This window comes from Osmia lignaria, chromosome 13 (genome assembly GCF_051020975.1).
Source record: "Osmia lignaria lignaria isolate PbOS001 chromosome 13, iyOsmLign1, whole genome shotgun sequence".
Classification (NCBI taxonomy): domain Eukaryota; kingdom Metazoa; phylum Arthropoda; class Insecta; order Hymenoptera; family Megachilidae; genus Osmia; species Osmia lignaria.
In genome coordinates this window covers 6,789,875-6,802,550 of record NC_135044.1, presented here as the reverse complement: position 1 = coordinate 6,802,550, position 12,676 = coordinate 6,789,875, and the positions used below count along the sequence as shown (strand labels likewise).

The 12,676-nt window shown below is 37.1% G+C and overlaps 1 protein-coding gene across 2 annotated transcripts; it reads left to right on the top strand.

Moving 5' to 3' along the window:
• The first annotated feature begins 10,476 nt into the window (after positions 1 to 10,476).
• LOC117602001 (uncharacterized) lies at positions 10,477 to 12,079 on the top strand. 2 transcript variants are annotated; one of them, XM_034319404.2, is made up of 2 exons: positions 10,477 to 10,593; positions 10,867 to 12,076. In XM_034319404.2, the coding sequence occupies exons 1-2, from the start codon at positions 10,579 to 10,581 to the stop codon at positions 11,677 to 11,679; spliced, it is 828 nt and encodes a 275-aa protein (XP_034175295.1). In that variant the 5' UTR covers positions 10,477 to 10,578; the 3' UTR covers positions 11,680 to 12,076. The 2 variants fall into 2 exon arrangements, with proteins under 2 accessions (XP_034175295.1, XP_034175294.1); XM_034319403.2 differs by having other exon boundaries at positions 10,514 to 10,593; positions 10,861 to 12,079.
• Positions 12,080 to 12,676: the final 597 nt, after the last annotated feature.

Genomic DNA, 12,676 nt, shown 5'->3' with positions numbered 1-12,676 from the left:
ATTCTTGTTTGTTCAGGTTACAAACCATCACATTACCCTGAGAAATTGCCCTGATGCCTGTTCTTGATGCATAGAACAAAACCACTTCGTTATATGAAGTCGTAGGTGGTAAACGATGACGTAAAAGTATGCCTCGTGCATGTGACTGGGTGTACTAGCTGTATGCCAGTATGTAATATCATTACCCAGGCAAAGTGCTTTCGAACATCAAAAGGCAGAATATTTCCTGATGGGAAAGCCTACCTTTTCGCTTGCGTGGGTTTGTAAGGAAAAAAAAAAAAGAAACACGCGTACGATGCATAAAAGAAAGACTTCTAATAAAAATAAACTCCGACCATTCATATTTTCGTGAAATTTTCTATAGGACATCAACCGTCATAGCCTGGAATAGTTACGCCTCGTTCTGAATATGGAGCATACGTTAAAAGCCTGTTTACATTAGCCGTCTCTGTTAAGTAAAACGTATGCGCGTTCGAAACGCGCTAATGTACAAAGTTTTCAACGATCTTTTGGGTTAACAGCCAGAGATGGATGTTGGAAACTGGTTTTCATTCGCATCGCCGCATTAAAGTGAATTCAACCGTTAATGTTATCTCCGAAATCTTTTCGTCTAACGCGGTAAAAGGCGTTCAACGAGTGTTTTGACTTCGTCAAAAGAAAATTAGTCCGTCGACGCGCCCGTTGCAAGCAGAGGAAATTGAATTTTTAACATTTTTCTAGAATTCGATTATTTAATTAAAGGTATTTAATTAGACACATAAAACATTCCGATAGAAATACCACTGACAAGTTGAAATTCTTATATCCTTAAAAAATAAAATTCTATGTTTGAAAGCTTCGTCCACAGGTTTCAATTTTTCATTCTTTAAATTTACAACTTACATGCATATTACATTTGACGAATGTGCACATAAAAAAGATATTTACTAATCTCTACTGCCATTTGTCATTTGTATTGAAATCCATTTTTATTACTCCGCGTACATTTTTAAACATCGTGCATATAGAGCAGAAAATTTATTTCACTTTCCTCTGCCAAAAGAAGAAATCAAAACGTTTCGAAGCTTTTACATAGCCAGCGTTAAATGTATGCACATGTGACATATGTACATAAATATGCATTCACGAGCTCACTGCATATTTGTAAAAAGAACGATTTTTCATGGAAAAATGAATCGAAAGAGATGAATAAAACGAAATCGGCAGTTCTTTTTATTTCCTTTCATAGGAATATTTTGTTGTTCTCGAACGTACCGCAGAGAAAATTATCGGTTAGGCGAGGGAAGAAAGTAAGCATACTCTTACAATTTACTTTGCCACCCTTTTAACCGTACACCATTCATACGTAGCGTCTCACGTAAAAAGGGGTAACCACTTACACAGACAGACACGAAGGACGATATACAAGGGGTTCGCCACGGGCGGCGAATTTACTAGAGTAATGAAACTATCAGGTGGTCTGAGTTATATTAGAGCTCTGCCGCAAATCCGTTCGCCTATACCCTGTGGCTACTATTTGTCTGCCTGCTGATTGCACCGATTATGATGCTCAAACGATTAAATTCCACTTTGCGCTTGCGCTAACACCAAAGAAATTGATAATTGGAGGTGAAATATTTTTATTCCTCCGGATACAGGTAACTGTACTATGTACGGGGTGTTACAGGAGTTTCCCGCCAAAATTAGTAGCCATATTAAAAGTGACGATGACACTTTGAGTATTTGACAGAGAAAGGTGTCACTAGCTTTTTTAGAATCTTATCAGTTCTAAGTCCAATCGAAGCTTCGATTAAATAAAAATGAAGAGATTCTAAAATCCAGACCACAAAGTTAATCTATGTATCAACGAAGACTTATTCTTTTTTCTGAGAAGTAAGGAGACTTGGAAGGCCAATACGAATGGCCAGTACCGACTGGTCGGTACAATATTAACGGCTCGAATGGTTCAGCAAGCAGTAGCTTGCTAGGACAGCCGATTCGGATGAGAAAGCAATCGCACTGTCGTCCGTGGATATTAGGATGGTCTACTACGTCAGAAGAAGTAGGTCGTAAATTTCGTGATCTTATTCAGTATGACGGTAGAACATCCGCTGGCAGTAAGGATACTTTCACGAAGTACTGCTTTCCCGAGTCCTTCCTAGTGCGACACTTCAACGATCGCTGACGTGAAAAGGAATAAGAAAAAGGTTGAACTGATCGCTTCGTCGGGTCCAGTTTATCCAACGATTTATGCTTTAGATTTCATGCTGTTACTTGTACGATCGTCTCTATGCTACATCATTCTTTGGTCCAGAAAGAAATTTGTCAAATAATAGTACAAGATATTGCTACTTTCCTATATCCGTTATCATGAAATTGAGAAAGAAGAGGAATTTATTTGCTTCTTGAATTCTTGCAGATAATACTTGAAATTATTTCAAGTTGTATGTAAATTATTCTAAAGGAAATTTTTATTGAATTTTCGTATATAAACTTTGCAGGATAAGAAAAATAAAATTCAGAGGCAAACTTGGACGCAATCAACGGGGAAACTTTCGCTGTCAGCAAAAGCATAGTCCAATTCTCTAGAAATCAGAGTTCGATATCGAAGAAATCCGAGCCATTGTGAACTTATGATGGCGAGTGAAAAACACGATCGAAACTTTTCGTCAAAATACTTCAGATTCGTAATATTGTGCAGTCAGTTAGGTCATTGTCAAGTTTGTCGGAAAGCATTCCTGGTCTTTCGAGCGGACAAAAGAAATATCGAGCGTAGCCTTTGCTTTCTGCACTGTTTCCATCCGGGTATGGAACTTTTATTGTATGAAATTCTCCGAGAAACTTTCGACATGCCTATAAATCCCTATTTCCGTCCGTGAATCGAAGGAAAATAAAAAAATAATAAATAAAATTGATATTGCACGATTTTCACGTCGAACGATTGTATCTGTACATTTGACTTCTTCTTATTCCTGGAACGTCGAGTAACATTCTATGGAATTATCCCCTGTTCAACGACGAAACGCGGTGGTAACGCGTATCGTAGGTTGGATGCAAAACGGAATAAAATATCCTCTGTTTTCGCCGGGTATTCCCACGGAAACTTATTACCGTACAATCGGCTGCTGGCGGATACAATTCATACAATATCATCGTTGCTTGCGTTGGAACACAAATGGCCCCTCTGGTACAGCACACCTTACCTCCCTCATAAAAGCGGCACGTGTGTGTCTCTATCGCACGAGTAAGTGGCATACTTACATAAATTGAGGGACACACCGAGGAAAACGCATCCTCTCTTTTTCTCTCTACGATTCGTTCCTACCAAGAATACTTTTGTTACGTGTTTGCGAATAAACAAAACGACGGTAATCCCAGTGAACCGCTCGTGCGTGAGCGTCTCCTTTGTCGTCGAAACACACCGTTTACCTGTTTCAATATCAGCCCGTAAACGAGCTCCCAAGGGATCTGCGGGACTCTTTGAATGTTTCTCCGGTTGCTTGCCAGTATTCCATTACGACATGATTCGGCACATCCGGTACATCGGATAAATTGTACAACGATACGTGTGGTAACGCGTTTCGACGAGATTTCAATTAAAATAATTGATTTTAAAATGAAAATGAAAATTTAATATTTGTTAATTGAAATTATCTGAACTTAATTCGATGAGAGTGTGTTTTAGGGTTCAAGAAATGTGTCGCGCCAATGCCTTGGTTTGTTTGACTCGCGATATATCACTCGAAGAGATTGCCGTAATGTTCGTCCCTGTTCTAGTGTAACAGCAGAAATCAAGGAGCTGGCCACGTTGATCACGTACAGTGGTCGGCACCATCCGCTCCGCTCGTTCTCTTGCTGTCACGTCTGACAGTTTATGTCAGCCGCGTCATGTGTCTACGCGTGAACTTCCTCTCTAACTTCGGCAAGATGTCAATCATGTTTGCTCTTCGGGAATTCGTTTACCAACGCGAAATCTCTTCAGCGAATACGCAACGTAGGTCCAGACAAATGTAATCACCCGATCGTTACGATTCTATTACGATAATTGCGGTTAAAATGCTTTCATTTAGATTCTTCTGTAGACCTTACCAAATGAAAGTTACGATAATTTAAAATCACGGGATAAAATTATGGATCGAAATTTCTATTTACTAGTTTTATAGGTAAAAATTTGACAATACCTAAAACGACGAAATAAGGTTGAAAAATATTTCCCTCGAATCAGATTATAGTGTACAGTTAAGCGAACAACAAACAGAAAATAATGACGTAGCATGGCGAAGGGCTGCCGTGATTTTCGAAACATTTACAATGGATGCACCGTTGAGCAATGTTGATTCGAACGCCAACAGATTAATGCTAATTTACTCAATGTTTACGTTCCTCCTCGACGGCAGGCGCAACATATTTCCATTGTTTTACTCCGGTGTGTCAATATTGGATAGTGCTGGAATGGACTATTCGAACGTTTACCACGGTAAGTCCTGTGTCCTGTACATATGAAACTTTCACGACGAACCTTTTTCATTGTCCGATGTTAAATTTGTACAGACAGGATCGAACGCTCGTGTCATTGCTGTTTAAATCGTTGTAAAACCGATGTTACTATTCTTCCAATTTTATTTCCTTCTTTTCACCCTCGAACGGCGGACCACGGAGAGAACGACATTATTTTCATATACGTTCACATTATTCTATTTTCTGTATTTGAAAGTTTTCCAAGTTCGTTTTCACTTCCTTGGTATCTTACAGAAATAAATTCTTTTAAACAAAGGTATAAAAGTTACGCTTGAGTCTGGTTAGTATCAATTCACATTTGGTGACTAAGCTAGCATAGATTCTTGTTTCATATATACTTTCTTTCGCTTTTCACACGACCCTAGTCTCTTTTACTGTTTCCTTTCTCTTCTGCTTTTTCCTCTTTGCGCTGACGCTTTCTATAGACATTGTACGCGCCAGTACTTCCAGCACTCACCAGAGGGACATTCGTAATACCTCCACCTACTTTCTCGCAAGTACTCACTTAACTATCTATCCATTCGCAGTTCACGTAACCCCTCGATTTACACTGCAGACTCGTTCTACAGAAGCACCGTGTAAACTAGGGTTGTGTAAACCTACACTCACATTTGTACCGTGTTTAAACGAGGGCTAGAAGCAAGATTGGAATATTCTAATATAAAATCCCATTGCTGGGAAAATAACAATGCTAACAGGATTTTAATATCGAGAAGTTATTTCATGAAAAAGATTGAAGTTAAAAATTTGTTCATCCTCCCTTAGGATTTCTAAGATAAAATCTGCTTTAAATCACTCTTATTCACAGTACTGGTATTAAGAAAAAAAGAAAAAAGAAGAAATACACGCTATATAAAATCGCCAATTGAAAATCTGACGAGAAGCAGACGACGTTGATTCATTTACAACACGATAGAGAACTTGGCGCTTATAAGCAGCCAGCTTCTCGAACACCTTCAGACGAGAGAAAAAAGAAAAAGAATACTTAACAAAGTTCAGCAGGTTCCCGAATTTTTTTTCGACTTCGTAGTATAACGTTCCTCGGAGAGCCGTGGTAATTAGCGGGAAACGCAATTACGGGCATTTAATTAAAGCAAGTCGTCGTCGTCGTCGTCGTCGTAGTCGTTCTCTCTTGCTCGCCCATCCCCTAACCCTTCACGCCGCCACCTCGAAGTCGTCGTAGGTCGCACCCTTACAGCCCACTCCCGAATTTCAGCACTTTTTCAGTAAACGATACCTCGAGACACGTCCTTCGTACCTACTCTCTAATTATGCGTCTGCAGACCTTTCTTTTCCTTGTTTTCTTCATTTTCATTTTTCAGTTTTTCCTTCTTCCTTTTTTTTTTTAAGTCTACCGGGGGTAGAGCGAAAGGATTAATGCGACCTTCGCGCACAAGTTCAAATTCACTCGAAAAAAGAAAAAATCGTTTCGTTTGAAGTTTCACGTGGTTTTGTTGCGTCTTACTTTGAAAGGTAACCTTTCTAGACTGGATTAAGGGTGTTAAATTAACAAGTACTAATAATTGCGAGATTTAATGAATAACGACCCTCGACGTTTTCGTTATGGGTTAAAAATTAATTAATAGCTACAAAATATAAAACGCGTTCGTTATTTTTCAACCAATATCGAAAATAAATTTACAAAACATTTAGAAGTTAAATGTATCATTTTTAAACGAAAGAGTTTCATACGTAAATATAAAAAAATGAAAATAATATGAAATACAAAATTAAATTAAAATTGTGGCTATCTCCATGGTCCGTAATCCAAAGGTTAATTTAGGAGCAGATGAAACACCGATTGGTACAATTTGTTTTTGTAATTCCAAGGAATTTATTCGAAGCTTTTTAGCAACGTGAATGGTCGAAGTTGTAATAAATCGTCATTTGGAGGCCGAGATTATGGATACGAGCATGCAAGCACTGGGATAATCGAGTATTACGATAATTGCCTGTGTTATTCATGTTGTTAAGCTCGTATTAAGCTTTCGCTTTATTCTCAAGTTGAGCTTCGAGCAAAAAGCGACTGCTGTCACGCGTTTCTATACATGATTATTGTACAAAAACAATCTATATATATTATCGTGCATGCAGCCCTTTGTTTGTTTAATTCTATAATAAAATTGCATTAAAAACATGCTGAAAATTAAGCTGAATATAAATGAGATACGGAGAGGGTATTATAGAAATTATTTCTTTATATTCTCTTTAAAAAATTAATTATCATAATGCAATTTTAATGCGAAATTCAAGAAACTTCGAATCAATAATATAATTCTCATTTTCATAACAATTAGTCAGGGTTAGTAAATCAATTACAATGACCGACAAATTGAATTGACGGAAGAAATAAATGGATCAGATGAAATCTTTCGAATCGATCCAACTGACACGTTCATAATTAAAATCTTCGGTTAATAACACATCGTGATATCGGTAACAAGTTCAGTAATGAGTACTTCCATGGACTACTGCTTATAACACTAACGGGATACGGGGGGTGGCTGAGGGAAAACGGAGTATGTAACACTCCAATTAAGCTGAGGCATCAGTCTACAATGTCTAAAGTGCTAAGCTACACAATGAAGCCTTCTGATGCCAGACAGTGTAACGAGTTGTAACGTTATAACATCGAATTCCGTATGCGGGTTCTCGTATTTTCCTAGTTTTCTCACGGATACCGTCTTTGATCTCCTTACGTTCGATGAGAAATTAACAGATGTCATTAGCAAACACGATCAATTACGGAAGAATAAGCTTCTAAATTTCCCCCTGTCAAGTCAAACAACATTCGGGTAAAATATTCTTCTGGCATTTTCAATAGTTACAGAAATAACAACTTGGCATTACATAGTGTGTTAGGGACTGTCACGTAAAGAGCTTAAAAATATTCGGTTCAGTTACTTTAAAACACCACCCCATGGAAGCTTTGTTCCTCCTTATCCTATACAAAGGAAAATCCGCTCAAATTATCAAAGCGACGAGACATTCGTCAGCGACCCGTTCGGCGTTCATCAGCGCTCCTTATCTTGCAGAAGAAGAAAATTTTCGAGGAGGTAAGGAGACAAAGTACTTTTTAGTGAGACGTTTCGAGGCTTAACGCTCCGCCAATCACGCTGCTTTCGCTCAGACGAAAATTTCCTTTTCTTTTTTCCCTTTTTTCCCCCAACGACTCTCATCGTGAAATCCAAACCAACCGTTTGGATAGATGCGAAATTTTGTTTCTTTTCTCTCGTTTGCTTACCAAAAGAATTTTCGTACTGTGAATTCTTTAAGCACACCTCTCTTTTAATCTATGCAAGACTAATTGCAATAAACGTTTAAGATAGCAGTTGTTTTTAATCAAAATACGAAGAAAGATAATAAATTTAGTTGCCATACTAATATTTTCCTTTAATGTCATTGTTATAACATTAGGTATAACTGCATATATTTGCATAAATTTGAAAAATAATATTTAAAAGAACACCCTGAAATTTAAAATTCGCAAATGAAGAAATGACAAAAATTAAATGTAAATTACTTCAAATTTTCAGATTCATAAAATTGTTGCAAAATGAACGTAGAAAACACATTAGAAATTTTTTAGAAACCAACTATAAAAACTAGGCATATTTCATTTTCAAAATTCTCTTATTACTGTTACTTCCTGACATGTCACTTCTCTATCCACTTTCACTAAACTGGTTATCACGGAATTTCAAAATGTACAAGCTCGTTCTATGTGAAACGCATGAATAATTAACTGAGATTCTTGAATCAGGGTATTCTCATAAATTCCATATAACGAAACACTTGACCGATTTCACTTCCAAAAAGTGAATGACCGTAACAGTGTACACTTGATCTGGAAAAATTGTTGCAAGTTTGCAATAAGCAATTCTTTCTTCACTGTTTAAAAGGAAACAATTTCGTACATAACCGTAGTATAGTTTAAATATTTGTCCTGCTTTATTTAAGATACACAAGGTTTCTTGTGAAAGTGTTTAAAGAAACTCTGTTTCTATTTAATTATGGATGCATAATTTTTGCACGAGAACCTCGAATTAATATTCCAGAATTAATTATTGACTTTTATTTATGACACGTCTGATCGAAATTACTGAAAATATTAATCGGTGATAAAGAGTATAAATCGATTCATTAAAAGTAAAAGTGGTGAACAGGAAATGTTAATAATATGTCATTCAACTTTCTTGATTTTGGTAAAAGTCGTGAAATAAATAAATTTAATGGAATTTAAAATTGAAAAAAAGAATTAAAAATGCAGAATCTTAAATGAAAATTTTAACTTTGGCAACACTTTGTAAAACGTTCCAAAAATGGATCAATCACGATTAAAAATAAAATTGTGAGAAAAAGAAGAAATAGAAGGAAACCAGATAGAAGTGAAGAAGAAGCTCTCAGAGCGGGGTAAATCTTTGCCAACTTGTTTCTTAACATTTTTCTCAAAGACTTCGGAGAAAAGGGAAACAAAAGCGTGGTATTTATAAAGAATCTTAACGAGTCTGTAATTAGTGTAATTACCGCTGGCACTAGGTACTTAAGAGCTTGCGTAGCCTTAATGCTTGCGTCACTTGAAACGTTCTCCATAATTCCTTCTAATATATCCTGCCTAGGAAAAGGGGTGAAAAGAGGTGAAGAAAAAAAAAAAGAGGGGAAGGAAAGTGGTGCCTTGGTCTGCTGGTGCAGTATCTAGATCGAAACTGTGAACGAGGGTCTTGCTCGACGATTGCCAACCAGAACGGATTACCTCTAATCTCTGACATTAACTCGTTCTCTACGTCCGCCATGCTTTGCACATTTCTATGAGAATATGTCTCAATTTACAATATCCCCGTTTTTTTTACGTTCTCCCATCTATGATCACCGGAATATAAAGAATTGCCAAGTAAATCTTTGGATTACCATAAAACAGAGATGGATAAAACGGTCCTGTTTAGGGAAAGGGGTAAAATATGTGTAAATTACAGGAATAATAAATCGGTAATTTCTTTTTCTTTTATGATAATCAGTTCGATTTTTGAACGACTTAACTGATGAAATCTGAATTAAGCCAGTGTCTCTGAAGTTGAGTAACATTTACGAGCCACTCTAAATCGGCACGTGTGTGTTACCGAAAAATTGTCTGTCTGCGTTGTTTTGACTCCGTCATAAATTCTGACCCGAAAAGGCGACAGCGTGGTCTTTCTCTCTTTTTTTATGAATTTGAAGTTTATATAACAAAACGACACACGCACACAGAGATAGCGAAATCTTGCATTGCGAATATTTGATTATACACGTGTTACGTCGAATGCACGGAACTTTCAGTAGGTGGCCGATTTGCATAACTTAATGAAATGAATATCCTTTTTTTTCGCTGAGAATGTTGTTCCTTTTAAAATATATTAGCATTATTGCGTATTGGAATTTATAGAACGACCGACTGACAAGGGAATAAGATTTCACATGGCAATTAATAAGGAAATGATATCTAAAATACCGTGTGAACGAATTTTCGAATGTAATGCTAATAACGCACTCAAATAATTTATGCACGGTTATATGAATACTTTTTCTAGAATTTTTTTTTTCTTGGATTTTAACTAAAATATATTCTTTTTGGAGTTTCTACATTATAAAATTACTAATTTGTAAATTACTTTCATTAATTTACAGCTACAAGCTAAATGTTTTATTAACTTTGGAAGTAAAATCTGTGAGATAGACAATTTTTAAGGATTCGAAAGAATTAAAAGAAGAAACGCAGAAAAAAATATTTTAATTTCTCCGTTTAATTTCTCTTCATTAAAAATTGTTCAGTAATTTAAAATAAAAAAAAAAAAGTTAAAATGTTTTACTCATAGATAGAAAAGGTTATTCATAGATACATATTCTTCACCTTGAGTAAATTACAGCTTTTCCAACTCGATGAACTTTTAAGCCATTCTAGAACAAGGTTTTTTACGTCAGTAAAAAAGTTTGGGAGATTTTGCATCTTCCTAGTGAAAGGAATTGTCATGTGACGTTGCTGTATAAAAACCATCGAATCTTTCGTTTAAGCCACACTTCGACTCTAGTCCTTACCATACGTACACCATGAGAGCCTTTGTAGTAAGTAACAGTTCTTTCATTCAGTCAACTCAATTAGTTTCAGCAATAATTGTTAATATTTGTAAGCAGTTAAGTAATATTTATTACTTAATGGGTTGATTTCGAGTTACTTGAAAAATTCAATTAGTCAATTGCAAATCTCATTGAAAATATTAATTTTTAACCCTCCTGATTTAACTCTTTATAGGACCAATAGAACTTTTGTTATATGTATATAAATTATACTTGCCAAGATAATTACAATTTTTTACTGTGATTTCTAACTAGTTTCAGATTTTTTTGTTGGTCTCGGTGATCGCGGTTAACGCGGCCACAGTATCAAAGAAAGTGGAAAAACGAGGTCTACTTACCGGACACCATGGATACTCTTCTGGCGGAGTAGCTTCCGGAGTCGTATACGGAGGACATGGGGTTGGATCTCCCGGAGGTTACCTTCCACCTGTACCTTCGGTCGCAATCATCAAGAAACCATATCCAGTTGTCCCAGCTCCAACTTATGCTGTTCCGTCTTACGCTCCTGCAGTGCCCGCCCCAACTTATGGTGTTCCAACGTTAACAGTCGGTCCAAGTTACGCTACTTCCGTTGTACAGCCAGTTCCATCCGTCGGTGTTCATGGCCATGTTCCGGTTTACAATGGTCACGTTCCAGCTCCAGCTCCATCCTATGGTACCCCTAGCTACGCCTCAGCTTCGGTCTATGGCGTTCCATCGGTACACCAGCCAGTGTCAGTCGGTTCGGTGTCTTTGGGAGCCGGAAGTCTATCCCACTCTTATGGTGTACCAAGCACCAACTTCCAGCCTTTACCCGCTGCTGGAGTCTCGCTTGGCACGGTCAGCTATCCTAGCAAGACTTACGGCGTCCCATCAAACGTAGCTGTTGGAACCGGACTCTCCTTGAGTCACCTGACTGTGCCTACTAAATCTTATGGTGTACCTGCGGTCCTTCCCGCCGGTGGATACTCGGATTTGTCAGTTGGATCGGTCCATTTTCCCAGCCCTTCTTATGGTGTACCAAGCCACGGAGTTCATGGAGGACAAGACGATGGGTACTCTTATCCTGTTCCATCAAATAAGTTGCTCGTTTAACTTACAATTATTTAGTTAATATTTGAAAACAGCTGACTTAATCAAACATAGGTCTGATTATATAATCTCTTTTTTCTAATAGAAATTATTGGAAAATTATGAGTATATTTAATACCTGCAAACTAGTGTAAATAATTTCTGCCGAGGATGAATCTATGGAATTAATCGAGAAAGGTGAATTTAGACGAAATTGTAATAAGTTTTTATATGTTTGAATAAAAAAATTTCATCAGTTCTAATCTATATCGTAATCTTTTATAACCGTCAAAAATTCAACTTTTTCTCAGATTTCTAAAAAAGGGTAAATCTTTTCTGTAAATGAATAAAAATGTTTGAGTGACGAAGGGGAAAGAGATCGTTTGGAAAGTTTTATAAATTTGACGTATATTAATATTCCAAAGTTAAGTGATAATGATAAAAGAAAAAAAAATGAATGTGGAGAAGGTGAAAGTTTTAATAGAGTTCGAAGTAAGCAACATATATGCACGTGTGTCAGATACGTCAGTACGTGCCGTTTCAAGTCACCCCTAGTTCACCATCCCCGTTTCTTGCAACCACCCTTCGTTTCCCACTAGAAAGCCCCGGGTTGTGTACTTTTTCAGTTGCCTACCGCTATCTTCGTAATAGTATCTGTAAACGTAGAAAACGTACATACGTACCCCACGCTTATTTCACGATTCTTCGCGACCAACTTTACGAATGCTTTTATTCGCGTACGTACACAGATGTAAATTTCCCGTGTAACCGCGCTTACATACATTTAACCGTATTTGTCCAGCAGCATTTCTGTATACTTATTGCCAAAAGAACAACCAGCCAGACATTATTTTACGACCAACTTGCCTCCCAGTACTGACCTAAGCATTTCCGCCTACGAAGATCGTCTTTTATGCACCCTTCGTCAGAAATAAAGTGCATTCCGCGTTATGTGCATGCTCCAGGATTATGGCGTCGTTCAACTTTTGTCTGATACGATAGGAAACACCCAGACAGCTAA